Here is a 20,930-nt window from a genome sequence, read left to right on the forward strand (position 1 = left end):
GCAGATCGAAATCGATAAAGACAATATTGGCTAGTTGTACAACCTCGTACGTCGAAAAGCAAATTTTACAGTCTTGTTCAGCCTTCTTCGTCGATTTGCACTCGATCAATCGATCACCATGATGCCAGTATCGTAGGAGACCAGCTGGGCATCAGGGCCAGACTGCTCCTCCCTGACCTCCTGATCCTCGCCTTGCTGCCCACTTTCTTTCCCATCATCGTCTCCTTTATCAGTATTATCCATGACCTCGTCTTCAGAATCGTCCTCCTCAGTCGAGCTCAGCTCAACCCAGCTCGCCTTCCGCTCAGTCTTGGCACGCCGCGGAGCCTGGCTTCTCGTTGGGCTTGGAGTCTGGCTTTCGATCTTCGGGCCATGAAACTCCTCGTCTTCGCTTTTGATGGAAATCACTTCATCGTCGGAGGATTCATCCTCGCTCATGGATCCTCGCCTGCGCTTGGCTTGCGGCTTTCCTTTCGATTTTGGAGATGGACTCGAGGAAGCGGATCCCTACATTGGTGAGTCCATGCGCTCATCTTTGATGTCGGCTGGCTTCTCTGTGTCGTCACGATCTTCCTTCCTTGGAGAATTTGGGGACTTCGAGCCATTCTTTGGCTTGCGTGCAGCCTTTCCAATCCCCTTTGCTTTCGGCTTCGTTGGAGTCGAAGCAGCATCGCCAGACGGCGTCTTGCCTCCAGAAATGCCCAAGGCCTTCTTGAGCTTGGCAATATGCTCTACAATTGCACGTTTCGTGGGCTGAGTGATGTCCTCGAATTCTGCGTATGGTTAAGTAGGAAAGTCCTGCATTAGATGATCAGTTGTACGTACTGAAAAGCTCCTTCCATTTCTCCTCTACAGCGGCTGTATCAAGTTTGACCACAGCCAGCACTGCCATGAGGAGGCGTTGGTCCATGTCGGCGCTCCAAGATACTGTCATGATGGACAAACAAACAGCAAAGGGCGAGTGTGAGGTTGATCAGTATTCAAGTTCAGGCTTCGTCAGGTAACGATGTGCTGAAGGACCTTCCAGAGTGCAGAACGATGTGGATGCCCTTTTTATGTTCTCCCAACATTCTCCAGAGCCATGTGCTCGATCGCCATGTTACACCAGGACTAAAGCTGCGATGGCACTTCGGATTAGATCTCGACCCTCTGTGACGTCGTTGCTGCTGGGAGACGCATCATGAACAACACCGGCAAGATTGGACTCGATCTGCGATAAGCATTTATGTCCTCGAGTCGAAGCTGAGTCTTGTGAGGGGGAAGATGTAATCCCTTCCCCAGAGAGTTGTAAGCGTAAGATGTCTAGTTAGCAAGTTGTGCCGAAACTTTGATACAACAGAGCTCCACAGACTTGCGCAAGCCTCACGTTGAGTAGTGCCAGGCTATTTGGTCCTTTTCTGAGAACAAATCGAAATCGAACACACATCTGGATCCACGTACATCTGCAGCAATGAAGCATGTGAAGTACACTATGTCAAATATCAAAGATCATATCTAGTCAATCTGGTCAACAGCATTCATCATCGCCTTGTCAAGCTTTTGCTTCCGCAGTCCGGCTCGCAGCATCGAAACTTGGGTCATTAAAACTCTACCTCTGCAGGATTGATGGTGGCTTCGTAGTCAAGCACATTCTCCCAGACGCTGAGATCGTTGTCAGAAGAATCATCTCGAGCAGACTTCGATTTAGTGTTGCGCTTTGCCCCCACTGTGATCGTCAGCAAGCGCTTGCAGCACATTTGCGAAGTGCTTACCTTTGCCCTTTCTCTTGCAGACTTTGTTCACTGCAGATTTCCTCTTGGGCGCTTGAACAGACGGAAGTTGGCCTTTTTGAGCTTTCTCGACCATGGTCTCGGCAGCTTTGCGAGGCTGACGAAGACGACCCTCAGCAGCAAAGTAGGTAAGCCCAAGGAATCTACCGATGACTCCAATGTCAGGCTGTGTTTGCAGTCAGTAACGGCAAAATCTCTTGCAGCGTTAAGGTCAGGCCACCTTGCTGTTCTGAGCATAAAGGCTTGCGAGTACTGCGGCGAGCAGTTGGTCCTTGCCATCCACTTGGTTGTTCATAGTCGTAGTTTTTGCCATATTTGTTTTGCGAGTTGAAAGCAGGAAGACTGGAGCAATGTCTGGGAAGGATATCACGAAAAGTTTTCGCAGTATAGTGATGGCACACGCAACAACAGATATACCTGTAGGAAAGCACACGTCAACCACGACTGGCTGTTAAGTTTTGTCGTAGCAACGTTGTGTCTACCCTGGCTTCAAATGTATTAGAGTAACTTAAGCAAAGCCGATACTTTAAAGGTGCCCAACCTTTCAATAAACGTTATCGAGCTCGTCGCAAAGATATCTGTCTCCTCTAATCGATACGTGTCCATCTTGTATGGAGAGATGATGGTGCAATCAGTGGTATGTATCTGACACTTCTGTGCGAGTGGCTGGTCGCGATAGAGCTTGCTGCAAATTCAAAACGAAGTCCGTTGCTGATGGGACGGGCGTTGTTGGCGGTCGTGGGATGAACAGGCAACCATCGTGGGTGGAGCTCAATGGCCCTGACGCTTTGTCTCGTTGTGGTTGGCTGGTCAGCCTCGCCAAGAACACACTCGAGCTTGCATCCCTGTCAGCCTGGAGCTGCTGTGAAAAGGGGTTCGAACAAGGCTCGGATATATGCTCAAGTGGTTCATGCCTCCATGATCCAAAAAGACATCTTCAGTCCACTCATGATCCAGATTGGTTCAGCACCCATACCTTCGACTCGCAACGAGGTCTGGCGACCAGGCTTCTCGGAACATGCAGCTTCCTCAGTTCCGGCAAAGCTGATTCTGTTTGATTTTCACGATAGTCTCGGATGTTCCATGCACTTGCGAAGGTGATTTTGACCAAGCTCAACTGCCCCAGAGATGTCGCCGGCTTGCAATTGGAGCAAGGCTAACTGCATGTGGATGCGAGCTCGCATGGACGGAAGCCCGAGTCTTGTTGCCCTTGTCCGTCCATTCACCCAGCAGCATCGTAGCTGATAAACTCGACTGAGAGCAAAAATATGACTACACCTCTCGTTGAGTCTATGATGGGAGTGGATGTCTGATCGAGGTACTCATGATCGTCGATCGCTGCGACTCGATAGCGGAGTCTGCCTTTCCACTTGCCTCACAGCAATCAGGGCCTCTCTGCAGTGGTTGTGCAGATCTTGCGATGATTGATCATCGATAGATTCATAGTGCTTGCCTGAGTGCTTGAACATCATGCTCCAATCATTGGGTATGTGTTTCCACTGACACACTGGGCCATATATGGACGTCATCGATGCGATCCCCATCGCACATCAATTCCATCTCCTCAGTCCCAGTCGTCGCCATAGCCCCAATTGTTGCACAACTTGCTTTGATCTATACTATGTCAGCCATCGAGTTCACTGCCCGTGAGCAACGCATGATGGCTTTGGCTTGGAGATGCTTCGACGGCGAGCCAAAGGTTGACTTCGACAAGCTGGCCCGTCTCAACGGGATGACAAACAAAGGCTCTGTATACAATGCTTGGACGAAGATCCGAAAGAAGCTGGCTGGCGAGCTTGCTGCGAGCCCGACCGTTACCAAACGAACTCCCAAGAAAAGAGCCAGAGACGACTTCGACGACAGCGATGAGATGCCAACCAAGAAAATCAAAGGCCGCAAGGCGAGTCTGTCGAAGGAAATTGTTTCGTCGGACGACGAAGATGCAGTCGCAAAAGTTGAAACGCCTGATGACGGCTGAAGCATGGCTGCCCCAAGATTTGCACGAGGTATGATGAAGGTGCCTTTTCCATGTCTTGTGATTTGTGCTGACCCCTAGCCGAAGCAGGCTGGAGATCGCATGCGAGCTTTGACTTCTCGAGCAAGGCTGTGTGGCCTGTGTGGGTGGGTCGAACCTTGAAGAACGCTTTGAAGCTGTGCTGCCATTGTCGAGTGTCGATTCTGCTGCATCGTCATGTATTTTAGTACTCGATAGTCTGCCCTTTCCGTTCGATGATGCTGTTCAATCATCGTTCATCGCTTTTCTGAAGGACAATGTCCCAAAGCTGTTCCTTGGATTGTTGTTCTCTGTGATTATGCTGCACATCCCTCTCGATGTCAGTTCCAGTATGAACGCCCCAGCTTGTTCAAGCGTCCCTGTAAAACCGTTTATCCTCCTCTTTCCCAGGTCGCTCTCCTGAAAGTGCTGCCGACCATGCCTCTCAACTGCTCTCGGCTGGATTAGATGAAGGATTAGATAGTGAGATAACACCATATGTGAAGTAAAGCAGAGCCTCAATGATGAAGTGAGGACGGCGTTCCCTCAGATCTGTTTACTCGAGTGACATCACGTACCCTCGCGGCGTTTGTGAGGCCACCAAATTTCAAAAGTTCGCCTGAGACCTTTCTTCCCTTCGACACGGGCAAATAATACAACTTCACAAGCAAATTGCACAATCACAAGCCATTCCTGCCCTCTAAGTATAACAATTCTCACATTACAATCAATGTAAGTTCTCGACCAGCGAAAAATCCGCTTTCCCCTGACTGGTGCGAGATAGCACCACCAGCGACCGCACCACCACAACCGCGCCATGGCCAACATCATCCCGTGGAACCAAGTCGCGAGGAGCGTCTCTGCCGCGCTCAGAAGACAGCTCGCGGCCGTGCGTGAGCTAACGGCACGCGTCGTCGACCAGGCGATGATGGTCGAGCTGCGCGATGTGGACATCGCCGACCTGGTGGGCGCGCTTCGGCGGCAGAGATGGTGGGATGGGGTGTTGCTGGCGGAGAATGCGCGGTTGAGAGCAGAGAACGCGCAGTTGCGCCGCCAGGTGGAGCAGCAGCAGCAGTGAGAAGAGGCGAGGCGGCGCTCAAGTGAGCGCAGGAATGACAGCATTTGGCGGCGCCAGTGAGCGCAAGAATGAAGTGAACAGAGAAGCCCTGTTGGTTTATCATGATTGCTGCATTGGTTGTCCTGACTTCAACTTACCACTGCCTTCACCGCTGCCTCTGCGCGCCCCCCAAGCACATACACACCTTGAACACCTCACATTCTCCAAACCACCATCTTCACCACCGCCTCCCTGCCTTCTCCAAGTCGACCATGAAGACAGTATTCTTTCCAATGGCACGGTATATGAGGCACCCACAGAGATGCCCTTCATGCTCCTCTTACCACAACCCACACACCACCGCAGCACATCCTTCCACCACAGCACACACATACCTACCAACAGCACATCTTATCAAACTCACACCACCCTCCCTCTCCATTATGTGGAACTCCTACAGCGGCCGACGCCGCCCAGTCCTCAACCACGACCACCGCTTCCCAGGCCGCAACAACATGCTCCGAGCCTACCACCTCAACGAAGTCGACGACCGGTACCCCAGCCTCAACGCCTACAATTACGCTCGTGGTAGTGGGCCCGAGCGGTATCGATACAATCAGCTGCAGTTCTTGGGAATGAACCAGGGGCGGAACTTCTACCCTGGTGGGGGCTGGTTTGGATACTAGATTGAGTAGGATGTTTGATGATGGGCATTTGTGATTTCAGTCAATGTCTAGTTTGATTAGTTAGCTGAGTTTGCGGTATTCAATATCTTGTCCTGACACCTCCTCGCAAGCCTTCTTTCCACAGGCAACAAATGCTGTTGTCTTCGCACCACTTCTGCACCATCCAAGGCTTCAACTCTTCCTTCACTGTCTCATACTCTGGCTCATCGGGAACAGCGTCCTTTTTCTTCCGTCCTCTGCTTTTGGGCTTGGGTTTCAGCCGCTGCATCTCAATGCACAGCCCCTGCTCATTCAACCACGCAGTCAAGTCTTCGAGCACAATTGGGTCGTAAAGCAGAATCTTCTCATGCCACGTTGGATTCTTCATGTCTGTGCTGGGGGCTGTCGACCTGATCGTAGCTGTGATCCTTGAGAATATATCAGCTTGAATGTCTGCAAAGATGGAGTCATTCAATTTTAATGTCGAGCTCACCACCGCTGGCGCTTTGACTCTCAATGAGGGCGACGCTGCTGTGCGAAGATCGAGAGGTTGGACAGTTGGTGGCGACGATCCAGCCCGCTGTCGAGGTGGAGACGGCGTAGACGGTGAGTCTGACTCGGAAATCTCGTCGATATCAATCCATGATTTCGACCCCGTCGGCTGAGAAGCAGATTTGACTGGCCGCATTGTTGCACCATGAGTCTCGAACGAAGCCACTGCTGCGCTTTCCAGAGCCGAAGGTGCTTTGGGTGGTCTTCCTCGACGTTTGGGCGCAGTAACATGAACAGCAGCCGCAGCGACAGGCTTACGAGGGCGCCCGCGACGTCGTCTTGTTTGGTCGGCAGTCGTAGACTTTAGAGCCCGCTGTTGCGCAGAGTCGATGTTCTTGACCGGAGATGTACGACTGAGTAAGCCGATGTTGGCATCGAGATTCTGCAATGCCGTTCTGTGGAGGAGAGGGGAGGTGGCAGAGCGCAGCAGCTGTGGTGGTTTATAGGGTTGCACTGGGGACAAAGGATGGGGTGGCGTGGAGGCAAGTTCTGGGCCACCGTGCGCGGCATTGGGAACAGAATCGTCGCTGCTTAAGAAGTTCCACTCGTCTTCGAAATGATGCTGCGGTGGCGACGAAGCGGCTGTTGGTGCTAGGGCATCCATAGTGCCAGCGGTGTCTTGGACATGGAGGGCCACACTAGGCTCTGCTCTGCCTCGGGCATTGGGCGAAGATGTCTGACCCAGATCAATCATCGTATTGTGACTGCCATCCTCCACTTTGAGGGGAGGCCCAGGCTCGTTGGAGACGACAAAGTCTGGTGGAGTGGGGTCTCTCTGAAGGGTCGGACCAGCCTCGAACATACAAGCATCTTCGGCAAGGCCTTCGTCAGTGGTGTTGACAAGTAGTGTTTCGACGCTCGTGGCTTGTCCCGAGAATTCATTAGAGCAGGGTCGCTCCCAGGTCATGTCTACGTCAAGGAAACTTCCACCTTCGTCTCGAGTAGCAGAGCACCATAGCCCTCTATTGCCTTGGCCCACAGAAATGTTCGTACCGTGCGGGGCGCTTGGTACTTGGATGCTGCTTTTGTTCGTTAAACGGTTTCCAGTGTGAGATGTAGGCATTGGCTCTGATTCCTCAATCGCTGCTTGAATTTCTCGAAGGTATGAAGGCGACTCCTCAAGTGCGAGCTGGCTGGACGTCCCGAACATGAAGCCTTGACTTCGTTCCTGTGCGCGAGCTTGGCCGGGACTGTGCAGCTTCACTATGGGATCCTTCTCTCTGGACTTGGCTTTAGATTTCACCTTCCTAGTTATCTTCGTGCCCACTTCAACAGTTCCGTCGCCGACCTTCTTCGCTCGTGGTTTGCGGGGCTTTGTCACTTTCCCGTGTTCCTGCAGATGCGTAACGCTGGCATCTGTGGGTGGTGCAACAGACGTCTGAGCATCGAAGAATTCAGAAACCGTGGGCTGTGCGTCAGCGGCCTCGGAATCGGGGTGATAGGCTTTTGTCGCCAGTGCTGTGATAGTTTGTGGCTTCTTCTTGACCTTAGTCTTCGTCCTTGGCTCTGAAGGTACAGCGGCGGCGGGTTTGCGTTTTGCTGTTGCAACAGTGCTCGCATCTACGAGTTCTATTCGCCGTCTCTTGGTCAGCGCTTCGCCGGTAGAGGTTCGGTCGTGAGAGATGGAGTTCGTTGTACTTTCAGAGTACTCGAAACCACTGATCAGTGAAGTCAGGGACTTTGGAGGAATATCTGAGCCAGCAGACGGTGCAGTTCCAGGTCGGCCATCCGGAGCGGGTTTTCCGAGGGTTGTGTTCTTCGCAGGAGTCCAGCTCAATCTGCGTCGAGGTGCCGCAACCAACGTCGGCAACGCATCTGACGTTTCATCTGCAGATAGAGTTTCTGGAGTCACACCAGCGGCTTGTCCATTGCCTCGATTTCCTTCCACTTCTGGTTGAATCTTCTCTGAGAAGTACATAGACTTGCCGGCACTCGCAGCCTTTGCAACAACGCCATTCAGCTTTGAATCCTTCTCTACATGGAATCCAATCCTCGGAGCACCGGGCCCTTCTGCGCTCTTCAATCGATACACCGTGGTCCTTGAATCGTTGGCACTCGTTTCGTTTGTGGCAGACTTTTTGGCAGGCGTAGTAGCGGGCATCGGCACATGTCCAGCAGTGTCGGCATCTGGCTCGTCTGAATTCAAGATGATAGACTCAGATTTTGTAAATCGCTTCTTCGTCTTCGCCGCGGCCGCATCTGATGCGGCGGTTCGTTTTGGAGGCTTTTTGGAAGGACCTTCCAATTCTGATTTTCCCGTCTTCGTACTGCTCTTCTTGGACTTCTTCAATGACTCTGGAGGAATTGACATTGCCAAAGGCGAGCCTTGGTGCTCTTCAGGTCGGAAGTCAAATTCTGAAAGCGATATGCTTGGAGTCCTCGACTTGGACTGCCCAAAATAAGGGCATGTATTTCCAGTACCCGTTGCTTCACCGAGACCTTGACTATCATGAATGCTCTTCAGTGCAGGATGGCTAGATCCGTCGCTCCTGTTCTTCCTATCCTTTCCCGTCTTTTTGGGCTTTTTGGGCTGCGATAGCCTGCCACTCCGCTTCTCAGAAACTCCGACATATCTCACATCGGCCACTGCTCCATTTTCCACGACATGCTGCTCCTTCTCCTTCAACTTCGCCTCGCTCTGAGCACCTTTGAACAACGTCGCTGCCGAGGCGAAGCCCAATGCGGCTCCTTCTGGTACCTGCTGAGCATTTGACCCAGACTTTAACCCCTTTGCGGGCACTCTGGCAAACGTCGGTAGTTCGGCCAGCCCCGGTGAAGAGGACAATGCGGCATTCGACTTCTTTCGGTGGCTCTGTGGCGTGACAGACGGGATGCGGATTGAAGCCTGCGACGAGGAGTTGACAACAATTGGGCTACGGGAGGCCATAATCGTGCGCGGCGGGCGCGGGCATGTCTGCAAGAGACAGATGAGGCGAGACACGGTGATGTGAAGTGAAGCTTTGTTTGGGAAGTGTCACTACAATGCGGGACGTCGCGAGGTGTCGTTGGAAGACGCGGCGGAGACGCGGATCCCGTGACTGCGCTAGAATACTCTAGGACTAGCGCCACGGCCACTCCCGACCTCACCTGTGGTGAATGCTGTGATCGCGGTTCTGCTTCAACATTCACTCTACCGATATCTTTCTTTTTGTTCTATTCTCATCGTTTCAGCGAGTACATTCACTATCTATCAAACTGCAGGACGGAGCTTCCGCCACCGCTCAGCGCCAGTGATCTATGAACCCCGCGATGGACCAACCTGGCGTTCGAGGAAAAGTCTGGCTCAGAGACGGCGTGAGGCACTCGAACACTCTCTTTTCCCCCTTCTCTCTCGTAGCACCAGATGCCATGATATCCGTTCTTGCCATGGTCAAAGCTGCTGCCATTGAGATGCCTCAATTCGTGTCCTTCTCGGCGGTGTCTTCCTCGGCGGCGTTCTCCTCGGTGGCGCTGGCCGTCTGTTCTAAGTGGAGTTTGTCAGCGATTGATAGCAATCGATAAGCTGCTGGCCACTCTATGACATACCTTCCGTATCTCCAATGGCACTCAGACCTTCGCAGGAGATGAAGAGAGCCCCGCCGTCGAGCAACGTCCGCTGGAATGGGCGAAACTTCAAATCACCCTGCCCATCTCGGTACGGCGTCTGCGAGGAGCTGTTAGCACGCTGTAATATACCGCGAGTGTGATATGGACTCACGCCGTAAGGCATCTTGAAGTAGAGTGACTGGTTTGGAGATGCGAACCACATGTCGCGCGCCTTCGCTGCGTGCGCCATAATGTCCTCACGGGTGTAGGGACCCATCTCCTCAAACAGAGGGTCGCTGACAAGATGAATGAGGATATGGGATTTCTGGAAGTCATGCATCCAGGAGTCGATGAGGTCGCGACACTCTATCGTGCGAGTTGTGGACTTCATCTCGAGGATGGCGCGAGCAGCGCCCCGAGCGGTGTTGCAATCATCCATTGCGCTGGTACTTGGTTTTTTCGAGGTAGATGTCTTGCTCAATGCTGAATACCAGAATTGCGGTGGTATGTCGTGCGCAGCTTCGACGGAATTTGATTCTGTGGAGTGGATTTGGGCGCTGCCCAAGAAAGTTGTGGACGCCCACGGAACGTCGAAACGCACCATCCTCCGCGGCTACTAGACTGCTCGACTGCCAGTTCTCGGCAGGATACGAAAATCGAAGTTCTCAGCGCCCGAGGATCAAAAAACACTGCAGTTCAGCGCTGGGTCTTGCCTGCCAGACTAGGACCGACGTTGAAATGCCTCTCCAAGACATGTTCGACGCCTGGTCATCGTTTGACGCCATTGCAGGATGCCTTGCTCTTCGACTTTGAAAGATACAGCCATGTGGAGTTCTGGCACCCGGTAACCTCGTTTGAAGCCATGGCTGTCATATGGTGCTGCGCTTTCGGCAACAACAGTCGTGCTACATCGCTTCAGCTTATCAAAATAAGACGAGTAATGAGTAGTACCTTCGCCGATATGAGCTCAGACTGGTCTTCAGCAGCCGCTACTGTATGATAAGTACGCACTCCAGCTGTCCGAACGACAGTCTCGGAGCCACATTCTTCGAGCATGGATCTCATCATGTAAGGCTCTGCGCTCGACTTTACATGTCCAAAGACCCCGTTAGTACATTGCCACTTGATGCCGGTATGAAGGAGCTTCCACCTGTGCTTGCCGCACGCCACAGGGAAGCCGCTGGAAAAGTCGGCGATTGGGGACAGTTTTGCTTTGAGACGTGTGCCAGAACGTCAAGGTACTGGAATATGAGACTGCAGACTTTGCGAGAGCAAACGATTGACGTACAAGGACTTCTCCGAATGAGCGAACGCAACCAGGGATGAACAGAGCCATCTCCGGACTTGTCTCATCTGCATTATGGGGAAAGAAGATTTGAAGGTAAGAGATGGAGTGGCTACCAATGGCTGCGGCGCAAGAGGTCAGACGCCGGCAACGTACATGGTCGACGCCCCGGTACAGCACAACTCGAACAAAGACGACCATTGCTGTAACGTACATTCAGGGTGCTGCCAGGGATCACCAAGTCGCATGCCACCACACGATAGCACCATAAAGTTGGAAGGCCAGGAAATGGGGCGGAAAAGGTCCGGCACTGATCGACAATCTGGCTATCATGCTGCCTGGGCCAGTAATTACAATGCCGTCGATGCCGCCGCGCAAAGCTGCAATTGCGCCATTAAAAGCAAATGTAAATACCAGCCTCAACGTTTGCGAGGTAGGAAGCAGTGAGTGTTATGCTTTCCCCTTATCTACCGCTTCCGGTTCAGCCACGACGCTAATGCACGGCCAATCCCCAAAGTTTCCATGTGAACGGAAGATCAGCGCGGACGGGCGCGTGCGCTCAATCGGCTAACCGAGAGCGGTATATCAGGTTCGATCGAAGGATTTAAGCTATTACTTGTTCAGACGTCTGCTGTCTTGTTCCTATCTATGCTTCCACCACCACGGCGAATCATTCTTCGTACATTTATCAGCGTCAGGCAGCCCAGGATGAAGCATCACACTCTTCTGGCCGGAGACGTCCATTCAACCTGCACGACATCAGCCACAGAAATGATTTACCCTGCAGTTGCGGAGTGAAGCATTTGGTGGAGCCGCAAGTTTCCACGACGGGGCAGCCAACTTCGTTATCTCTGCAATAATTCGCAAGACCAACTGCGTACATGCTCACCGAGTGCTTCGGTAGAAACGGCACGCCGAGAAAAGGCCCCCCCTCAAGACTGCAATCGTCGGCAAAGCTTGAGTGCCAGACCCACTGGCATTCAACGTGGTTCGAAGAAGAGAAGACGCTCGCAGAGGAACCAATACCGAGCCCAAGAGGTAAGCATCGAGGACTTACCGAATGAGCTCGGTCCAGGCAGCACTCCAGCGTCTGACAAGGCCAGAGTCTTTGGCAGAATACGCTGGGATAAGTCTGGGCATCGGCTTGAAAAGCAATGAAACTTATCGCGGCTTGAGCGGTAGCCAAGGTGATCCTGCCTGTGCAAATTCCCGCTGCCAATACCGCATTCTCACTCAAAGACAGGACGCATATTTGATCAACGATGATTGCCGTAGATCGCCCACATGTTTCCAGTGAGGCTCTGGCGGAGAAACCTAGGTTCTTGGGACCCGGAGCCGCATGCTTGCCACACACCCGATAGGCCCCCACAACTGCAAGAACCCCTTCCATCTTGCCTTGCCGGAGATGCCCAAGTCGACCCTGGGTGGCGATTCAAGCTTTTGAAGAGGTGCTACCACTGCTCGCTAGCCAAATCCACAGACTGCGACGATCACTACTACCCTGGATGTGTTCTCTCGAGATATGTCTGAGACTATTGGCGATGTCCCCACCAAAGCAGTAGCAAACACAAGTTCCTACATGTTCCGACGATATGGGTTGATGAAGGTGCATGAGCACATGCAAAGTCAACATGGAGATCCAGTCACCACCTTCCTCAAACGATCTCGGCAGAAGAAAGTCTCCCTCTGATTGAACATCATCACCGGAGAAAGACAGCCTTCGTCCTCGACGCTCCTGGGAGCAAGCCATCCTCGTCGTCTATAAAAGAGCCTCAAGAGAACCTCCAACGGCCAGGACCATCTTCATCTCAACTCTTTACCAATCCAGCACTTCTACCGTCTTTCAATTGGACGCCACAATGAAGTCTTTCACTATCGCACTCAGCCTGGCTGCTACAGCCATGGCTTCCCCTTGTCCTTATGGACAGCTTGCCGAGAGGGGAGCTCTTCCAGAGACCGAAGCCAAGAACTTCTTCGTTGCTCGTGCGGAGGGCGAGGCTGCTGTTGAGCAACAGATGGCTGCCGTCAAGCGTGCTGAGCATGAGGCTCAGGCCAAGTACTACAAGCGCCAGCTCGACCTTGGAGAGCTCCCGCTTGGAGGTGGTCTTCTCGATGGTGTCCTTCAGTCGTTCAGTGGTGCTCTCGAGCTCCTTGATGTTCCTACGTGAGCACTCTCCTCCCTTGTGAGCAGGACCATGGCAGTGACTGACAGATCACCAGTCCACAACCATTCGGCCTTCAGGAGATCCCTGGCGACGACAAGGCACACAGATACATCAAGCCAAAGAAGTCCGCTGTTCGTGGCATGTGCCCAACCCTTAACACTATGGCTAATCACGGCTACATTGACCGTAGTGGGTAAGTGAATCAGGAATCCCAGTTCCTCGCTCCCCGCACCCCCCGCAATCCCGATCCTTCGGCACCCCGCCCCCCAACTTTGGGTCATCAAATGGCTGACATGGTCCTCTTCAACATAGAATTACGACCTTTGCGGAGGCTGCCAACGCTTGTCAGATCACTTTAGGCTTCGGATATGACACGTGCGTCTTTTTATCTGCCCTAGGCTTGCTGGCTGGCGGCGATTTGCCCACTGGCAAGTATTCTATCGGTGGAGCGGACGCCCGTGTGCCCAACACCCTCGGCCCATCCCTCGGAATCAGCCGCCACGGCTTCTTCGAGGTCGACAACTCCATCTCTCGTATCGACAGCTACTTCGGCAACCAAGCGGACTTCAACTTGGACCGCTTCAACCGACTGGTCAGCATTGCCGACAAGTACAACGGCCAGTTCGGCAACTCTGCCTTCGCCGAAGAGCGTGTCCTCCTCTACAACGAGGCCAAGAACAACAACCCTCAGTTTAACGCTGGTGTCCGTTGGCTCGCCGTCACCACTGCTGAGCGTGTCTTCATCTTCCGTGCTCTGCCAAACGGCACCGACGAGACGAACGCCAACTACGCCAACGTCGCTCCATTCTACGTCAACGAGACCTTCCCCCGTGACTGGTTCCGTCGTTCCACCCCATACTCCCTCGCCAACACTGGCACTGACATCGCCACTCTCCTCGCCACCTCTGGTGAGCTTACTGTCCCTGGCACCAACGAGGGCCTCAACAACTTCGTGCCTCTCGGCCTCGACATTGGCGCCCTCTCCCCACAGGAGGCTACTTGCTTCTTGGCCCAGGCTGTCTTTGATGAGACTCCTGGCTTCCTCGCTCCAGCGCTGGCGGACAACATCGACCTGGTCAACGCTTTCCTCAACGGTGCTTTGAAGCCATTCTTCGCTTCATTCAACTGCGCTATTGGCGACAACACTCCTTTCGCCAACGAGACGAGCACTCTTGCTGGACCCAGCGTTGAGTGCAACGTGTTGGTCAATGGTGTGTACCAATGCTAGACTGGTACAAGGAGGATGTGAGGGTTGAATGAAGAGATGTGGGGAGATAACTGTGGCAGGACCATGAGTGAAATAACGAGGTTGAAACGAACATTCGCTGATACCCGACTTGGAAGTATGACGGAAACTCGGTAGATCATATGATGATAATGACAAGTCTCTTTACTCTTGTACAATACCAAGCTTGGTTAACGTTGCCCTACTACTGTCTCGTGCCGCACGTGGGACACCAAGATCGTCAGTCTCGAACTGCCCGCTACCCCACGTGCGTCTGGACGTTTGCAAGCTCCAACGTCCCTGGTGAGGCTGAGTAGTCTATTTTGACGTCCCCTTCGCACAATCTTCTGTCTTTGAGCAGCAGCGGGCAGAAAAAGAGGAGACGTAATATCGAATACCCAAGAACCCGACTGCCAGACCTCGGCTACTCTTGTGCGATGACTACTAGCAACAGTGTGAGTTCTGACGCACGAGAAGCCACCGACGTACTCAAGTCCCTCCAGGCACACATCCACATCAGGTTCTTCCTCAGTTTTCGTCGCAGTTGACTCGACATACCGCGGAAATGCCTGCACTGGAATCAACGTCAAGACAGTATGACGGCACCAACTCGCGGAGAAAAAGCAAAGCGCCAAGAGAACTCTCTCAGTACGATATCGCGGAAAAGGGCTTTTGGGTGCCCATTTCCCCAGGAACCGGAAAGACCTAAAGCAGCCATGTTATTCGCAACAGCGACTCTTAAGATCCGGAGATTCTCTCGAGGAGAAGCCAGCGCAAACACGAGAGTGCAAGAGATCTGGAAGAGCGAGCGCACAGAATGATGGTATCAGAGCATGACGTCCCCAAGCATTTGATGTGGCTGCAGTGATCTACACAACGATCCGCTGGGCTCGCACTCTTTATAGAGCTTGGAAGAGCTTGCTCACACCCTCACCTTCCTATCCGGGTGAAGCTCTTCGCCGCTTGCGAAGCTTGATGGGCTTGATTGAGCTTATCATTTCCAAGAATGGCTTTTGACAATCGACCGAGGTTGACCATGTATAGCAGTACCTATCGCCAGCATGTTATTCAGCTCTGGATTGCCTCGAAGATGTCGAGGTGGCGCTCTTCCAGACGAATGGCATGGGATGGACGTACATGATCTCAACCTTATTGAGGCGAATGTCGGCAGCCCACTGCTGTCAGGAAGTTCATAAGAAAGCCTTCTTGCAGAGAGGAAGTTTTCTCTGGTAAGACCTGCAGTCTCCATTTCTGAAACATGCATTTTTTAGGCTCATTCGTGGTCGCTTCTCTCGCGGCGTCGGCCTTGGCTGTCTCGACTCCTCACAACTATGTGAGCCATGAGAAGAGACATGCGCCGGCCAAGAAATGGGTTCGTCGTGGTGAATTGGCACCGACCGCAATTCTGCCAGTGCGAATCGGACTCAAGCAGCCAAACATCGACAACGGAAAGGGTGCTGAGCTTCTTCATGAGATGTGAGATTGAGCTGATAACAATACTGTCGACTCGAAACTGACATTTCGCAGCTCCCACCCAGCGTCTTCAAGATATGGCCAATGGTACTCGCCCGAGGAAGTCATCGAAATCTTTGCTCCACCACAACATGCAGTCGACAAAGTCCATGATTGGTTGAAGCAGGCCAGCATCGCCCCGGAGCGAATCTCACAGTCTGTCAACAAGCAGTGGATTCAGCTGGACCTGGCCACACATGAAGCCGAGAAGCTTCTCAAGACCAAATACTACCAGTATGAGCATCTTGCTACTGGAAACCAGCATGTTGCGTGCGACGAGTACCTCGTTCCAGAGCACCTGGCCGAGCACATCGACTACATCACTCCTGGTATCAAGCTTCTTGGTGGTGGAAAGGCTTCCAACGGCCGTGATCTTGACGGACGCAAGAGCTCGATGGAGAAGCGTGGCTTCCGTACTGGAGCCAACCAAAACTTCACAGGCCCGATCTACAAGGGCAAGGTTGATGTTCCGCTGACCACCCTCAACGCCACTGCGTTTGAGTTGGCCCACTGCGATCAGTACATCACTCCACCTTGTATCATGGCCATGTATAACATCACTCGCGGCAGCAAGGCGGCACCAGGCAACCAGCTCGGTATCTTCGAGGAGGGAGATTTCTACGCAGCTGAAGATTTGATCGAGTTCTTCGTCACCTTTGCTCCGTACATTCCTATCACCACCAGGCCTAAGCTCGAAGGCATCGATGGCGGCTTTGCCCCGAGTGTCTTTGCCGGTGGCGAGTCGGACTTGGACTTTCAGATCTCATGTGCGCCCATCTCTTCCATACTTGTGATCGAAAGGCTGACCTGTCGCAGACCCACTCATCTACCCACAGAACAGCGTTCTCTTCCAGACCGACGACATCTTTTACGCAACGGGTCTTGAAGGCAGTGGAGGCTTCTTGAACACCGTCCTTGATGCCCTCGACGGCTCATACTGCTCCTACATCGACCCAATCGACCCGGTCTACCCAGACCCCAACCCTCTCGGCTACCAGGGCAAGCTCCAGTGCGGCGTTTACAAGCCTACCAACGTCATCTCCATCTCCTACGGAGAACAAGAAGATGACCTGCCAACTGCGTACCAGACGAGACAGTGCAACGAGTTCATGAAGCTTGGCATGCAGGGTGTATCGATTGTCATTGCATCTGGTGATTCCGGCGTTGCTGCGAGAAGCACTGACGACAACAACGCAGATGGTGAGCTGTCTTCAAAAAACGTCTTCTTGGTTGCCTTTGCTAACGCTGTGGACGCAGGATGCCTGGGCAATGGACAGGTCTTCAACCCAGACTTCCCAGCCTCGTGCCCATACATTACTGCTGCTGGCGCCACATTCCTGCCCACTGGTGGTGACCCGACGAAGGACCGAGAGGTCGCTGTCACACGTTTCCCAAGCGGCGGTGGCTTCTCCAACATCTGTAGGTTTTTCCAAGCATGAGCTCGACCAGAGATACTAACGGTACTTCAGACCCACAGCCAGCCTACCAGGTCGGTCCAGTCAACACCTATCTCACTCAGCACACTCCACCCTATAAGACCTACAACACCTCCGGCATGAACAACCCACCAGAGACCGTCACCCAGGGCGGCATCTACAACGTCGGCGGTCGTGGCTACCCCGACATCAGCGCCGTCGGCGACAACGTCGTCATCTTCAACAATGGCATCCCAGAACTGATCGGCGGAACCAGTGCTTCTGCCCCAGTTTTTGCTTCCATTCTCAATCGTATCAACGAGGAGCGTATCGCTGCTGGCAAGAAGACCGTGGGCTTTGTCAACCCTACGCTTTATGCTCATCCTGAGGTGCTTCATGATATTACCACTGGAAGCAATCCCGGTTGCAATACCAATGGGTTTGCTGTCTCTCAAGGATGGGATCCAGTAAGTGCAGCCGAACTTTCAACCCGATCTTTGGACTAACGATATCTCAGGTGACTGGACTGGGTACGCCCAACTACCCTGCTATGCTCAAGCTCTTCTTGAGCTTGCCATAAATGCGGCTACCTCGACGGACTTCGATCTCGATTTCACTCGAGCGCTATGGCGAACTTTGCAGTGCTCGTCAGCATTGAATGGGCGCTGAAAGACTTCATGTATATTGGAAATAATATGATTCATGACATTTCACATCATGTTCCTCATCGTCTTCATGGATACCTTTGGCAGTAAAGTCTTGTTATGCCAATGCTACCCGCTAGTCCTAACGCAATGCGAGCTATATGAGTCTCCTGCATTGCCTCGGGATTAACGGCGGGCTATAATACTCAGCCGTCAATGCTACTAACAAGAATGTCACAGCTCTGTGTTTGCTGAATGCTGATTGCTCGGGATGATATGAGTAGCAAACGGGATGAGAAGGAGCAAACGTGAAGAACAGACCAAGTGAGACGGATTGAAGAAAAAGTGGTATAAGTCTAGAACAGAACAAGACGGACTGGAGACTGGGGAAGTGGGAATCAGTGATTTGAGGACGGTTTGAAAACATCTTTACCCCTGATGTGATATAATTTCTGCCGGCTGACTTTGGTAGCCTCTGATGTAGTTGCGGTTCTTCCAGCATGCTCCTGATATGACCCCTGCTGCTTCTTGCCTCGATGCCGCTCATCTCATTCCCTTCCATCCATCCCAGCAGACATCCCTTCTTCACCGAGTCTTTCCTACGACGCATGTTCCACGTTCTCCACCAGCTCAGGAAAGACCAAGCAGCCGAGTCGATGGCGGACAGCCTTGAGAGCCTGCTTGCTCACACCCATCATCGCCTGTGGATCGAGCTCCACCTCGACTGCCTGCCCCTCGACGTAGTCTGTGCACATATTAGTCCGTATGTCTGTGGTGTCCAGCGTGTGGGATGACTTACGGTGACTGATGTTGCCAATCACCCAGCGGCCGGTCTGGTAGGGCGGCTTCACAATGACGCGGTCGCCGGGTTGGAAGGTGGGGATGGTGGTGGCGGCGGCGGACGAGGTCGAGGTGGTTGCCATTGTGAAATTGGCGACTTGATCGAGGGCTTTTGGAGGTTGTGGATGAGGTCGCGAGATGCTGTGGACGCGGTCAGTCTTTGATCGAGATTTTGAGTGCTGCTTGGTCCGCCTTACGAGAGAATGCGCTCTGTGCGGTTCAGATGCGGTTTTGTCGATTGGTGTGAGTATTTGCTGGTCAAGGGAAATTCAACCTGGCCTCCGGAGCGGCGAGCAACAGTGGCAGGATCGGCTAGCAGCGGACTTATAGCAACTCGAGCGTATGGATCTCTTCATAACGCCAGATGGATGGCTATGGGTATTACACATATTTCAGTGCGCAGAGGCTTAGAACCAATATAGCAACATACTTCCAGATAGCATCCAGACGTTCAATATCACCAGCTACACTTGAGTAGGTGAGCGCAGGCAAGTCCAACGTTGTCCCTGAATTCCTACTACGCTGGCTATGTTCCTACTCACAAGACTGAAGCTAGCTTTCAAGGGCACGTCACCCTACTCGTACCTAATGAACGCGTCGCGTGCTTGCAGATTCGTGTGAATTGCTACGAGACTGACATGGACATGGCAGCAGCGGCACGTACCAGTCTTCATGTTGAGGTTGGGTGATGGCGACCCTGAAGATGATGGTGTGATGGTTCATAGTGGATTGTAGAAAGGGAGAATTGGAGTTATTTACAAAGCCAGCTCATGGAGGTAAAGAGTGGAGGCCAATTCAGGAGTATTCGTCGAGCGATCACATGCAATAGCAAGAGTGTTAAGTTGCTTCTTGCATTGACTCTTCTCGGCTGTAGCTATGTTATTTCAGGTATTCTTTCCATCAGCATCAAAGTGCTAGCGGATCTGCCGAAGCCGTTGAAGCAACCTCTTTCATGTAATGCGCCGCCTTGAAGCGTTGCCACGTTGCATCGCCCCCTTTTTTCAATGCGAGAAGAGTCCGTAATGACGCGGTCAGATGCGCTGGACGCGGGTGATGATGGCAGTCTTGAAAGACAAGCCGTTGGACTTCCTCATTCCGCTGGGCGTCACGAGGCAAGTGCCTGGTGAGAGAACCATGCGCTTGTGGAATTTGTCGTGGTAGTCTACTTGTGTGATCAGCTTTGCGTTCGCGTCGCTCGCCATCGACAACCTACAAGAGGCAATATGACCGTAAGCGAAATCCCCGTCGTAGAAGTTGACGAGCACACGGTCTCCGAGCAGGAAGACACTCGTGTCGAGGGGGTTGTGACCGATGGTGAAGTCCTCGTTGGCAGCGAAGTTGTAGTAGTCCTTGCCGGGGTTGTTGCTGGACATGTTGGAGATCGGTCGCGGCGGTGGAGAATGTGGTGGTGGTTTGGTTTGAAAGGCGGCTTGAGGAAGTGAAAGATCAAAAGTCTGTTATGTAGTCAGCGTCTGCTCGAGGTTGTAGATCGCGAAAGACTGGCTTACTGTGAGTGCTTATCACCTTTGCAGAGTGTAGTGTGTTGGAGCTGGTGTTTGCAGTGTCGAGAGAAAGCCCGAGCTGGATGAAGAGCGGCAGTTAAAAGGTTGCCGTGTGTGGCTGTTGCCGTGTCTCTTGCGCCTCAGGTTGAATCTTATTCGTCCCGCCGTCCTCTGAATGGCTACCGGCGACGGGGTGTGGCTTTCGAGGTGGGCCGCATGGAAATTGGTGAATACTTGCTCGCGATCCTTACCCGTAGGCGGAAGGAGGTGGCCAAGGACAACTCGCTGCTGCACGAGCTTCTCAAAGCGAGACATGGACGCACCACAAAGTCGGTTTCGTGAAGCATGCTAGTATCGAGGACATGATGGCGGATGAAGGCTGGATGCTTCTGGTTACACTGCTGGCTAGTCTGGCCCAAGAGGCAAGGGAAGGGCGGCAGCAACAATACTCATGCCTGCATATTTGTTTGTCAATAGTTTAGAATCGGCATCATCAAAGACAAATACAATGCGCAGACAGATCGAGGAGGCTCTGCTTTTTACATTACGTGCGCGCCTCAGTTCCATACCACTCCTCACGCTGTGCAGCCTCCACCACGACGACAACAGTGCCGGCGGGTGTGTACGGCGACGCTGACGTCTCAAAGGCGTAGAAACAGGTGGGGCAACACACGAGTTCTAAGTAATATAGGGTGAGTGATAACTGCCCTTACATCACCCACCCAATTACCGCGATTGGGTGGGTGGTCACGTCTTTGGCCATAATTGCTTGTGGTCAAAA

General features: G+C 52.8%; 11 protein-coding genes across 11 annotated transcripts; 4 read left to right on the top strand and 7 right to left on the bottom strand.

Annotated features, from left to right (window-relative positions):
- Positions 1-105: 105 nt before the first annotated feature.
- Positions 106-438, bottom strand: M409DRAFT_21233 (uncharacterized protein; the record flags this gene model as incomplete). Its single annotated transcript, XM_033805765.1, has 1 exon — positions 106-438. One exon carries the CDS (start codon positions 436-438, stop codon positions 106-108), a length of 333 nt encoding a protein of 110 aa, XP_033669373.1.
- Positions 439-507: 69 nt separating this feature from the next.
- M409DRAFT_21234 (uncharacterized protein) lies at positions 508-934 on the bottom strand (the record flags this gene model as incomplete). Its single annotated transcript, XM_033805766.1, has 2 exons — positions 508-773; positions 826-934. The coding sequence occupies 2 exons, from the start codon at positions 932-934 to the stop codon at positions 508-510; spliced, it is 375 nt and encodes a 124-aa protein (XP_033669374.1).
- A 646-nt stretch (positions 935-1,580) lies between these two features.
- M409DRAFT_53154 (uncharacterized protein) lies at positions 1,581-2,082 on the bottom strand (the record flags this gene model as incomplete). The annotated part of the gene is made up of 3 exons (XM_033812286.1): positions 1,581-1,705; positions 1,752-1,935; positions 1,990-2,082. 3 exons carry the CDS (start codon positions 2,080-2,082, stop codon positions 1,581-1,583), a joined length of 402 nt encoding a protein of 133 aa, XP_033669375.1.
- Positions 2,083-3,390: 1,308 nt separating this feature from the next.
- On the top strand, positions 3,391-3,747 carry M409DRAFT_53155 (uncharacterized protein; the record flags this gene model as incomplete). Its single annotated transcript, XM_033812287.1, has 1 exon — positions 3,391-3,747. The coding sequence occupies one exon, from the start codon at positions 3,391-3,393 to the stop codon at positions 3,745-3,747; it is 357 nt and encodes a 118-aa protein (XP_033669376.1).
- Positions 3,748-4,579: 832 nt separating this feature from the next.
- On the top strand, positions 4,580-5,505 carry M409DRAFT_21237 (uncharacterized protein; the record flags this gene model as incomplete). Its single annotated transcript, XM_033805767.1, has 2 exons — positions 4,580-4,836; positions 5,280-5,505. The coding sequence occupies 2 exons, from the start codon at positions 4,580-4,582 to the stop codon at positions 5,503-5,505; spliced, it is 483 nt and encodes a 160-aa protein (XP_033669377.1).
- A 79-nt stretch (positions 5,506-5,584) lies between these two features.
- M409DRAFT_21238 (uncharacterized protein) lies at positions 5,585-8,923 on the bottom strand (the record flags this gene model as incomplete). The annotated part of the gene is made up of 1 exon (XM_033805768.1): positions 5,585-8,923. One exon carries the CDS (start codon positions 8,921-8,923, stop codon positions 5,585-5,587), a length of 3,339 nt encoding a protein of 1,112 aa, XP_033669378.1.
- Positions 8,924-9,431: 508 nt separating this feature from the next.
- M409DRAFT_21239 (uncharacterized protein) lies at positions 9,432-10,000 on the bottom strand (the record flags this gene model as incomplete). The annotated part of the gene is made up of 3 exons (XM_033805769.1): positions 9,432-9,499; positions 9,562-9,679; positions 9,734-10,000. The coding sequence occupies 3 exons, from the start codon at positions 9,998-10,000 to the stop codon at positions 9,432-9,434; spliced, it is 453 nt and encodes a 150-aa protein (XP_033669379.1).
- A 2,705-nt stretch (positions 10,001-12,705) lies between these two features.
- Positions 12,706-14,239, top strand: M409DRAFT_65447 (uncharacterized protein; the record flags this gene model as incomplete). The annotated part of the gene is made up of 3 exons (XM_033816514.1): positions 12,706-13,010; positions 13,067-13,204; positions 13,324-14,239. The coding sequence occupies 3 exons, from the start codon at positions 12,706-12,708 to the stop codon at positions 14,237-14,239; spliced, it is 1,359 nt and encodes a 452-aa protein (XP_033669380.1).
- Positions 14,240-15,494: 1,255 nt separating this feature from the next.
- On the top strand, positions 15,495-17,743 carry M409DRAFT_65448 (uncharacterized protein; the record flags this gene model as incomplete). The annotated part of the gene is made up of 6 exons (XM_033816515.1): positions 15,495-15,712; positions 15,764-16,515; positions 16,565-16,948; positions 17,006-17,167; positions 17,218-17,630; positions 17,681-17,743. 6 exons carry the CDS (start codon positions 15,495-15,497, stop codon positions 17,741-17,743), a joined length of 1,992 nt encoding a protein of 663 aa, XP_033669381.1.
- Positions 17,744-18,406: 663 nt separating this feature from the next.
- Positions 18,407-19,370, bottom strand: M409DRAFT_53159 (uncharacterized protein; the record flags this gene model as incomplete). The annotated part of the gene is made up of 5 exons (XM_033812288.1): positions 18,407-18,552; positions 18,607-18,788; positions 18,845-18,970; positions 19,078-19,116; positions 19,312-19,370. 5 exons carry the CDS (start codon positions 19,368-19,370, stop codon positions 18,407-18,409), a joined length of 552 nt encoding a protein of 183 aa, XP_033669382.1.
- A 308-nt stretch (positions 19,371-19,678) lies between these two features.
- On the bottom strand, positions 19,679-20,020 carry M409DRAFT_53160 (uncharacterized protein; the record flags this gene model as incomplete). Its single annotated transcript, XM_033812289.1, has 1 exon — positions 19,679-20,020. One exon carries the CDS (start codon positions 20,018-20,020, stop codon positions 19,679-19,681), a length of 342 nt encoding a protein of 113 aa, XP_033669383.1.
- Between the last annotated feature and the right edge of the window lie 910 nt (positions 20,021-20,930).

The sequence above is a fragment of the Zasmidium cellare genome (genome assembly GCF_010093935.1).
Source record: "Zasmidium cellare ATCC 36951 unplaced genomic scaffold M409scaffold_12, whole genome shotgun sequence".
NCBI classification, from domain to species: Eukaryota; Fungi; Ascomycota; class Dothideomycetes; order Mycosphaerellales; family Mycosphaerellaceae; genus Zasmidium; species Zasmidium cellare.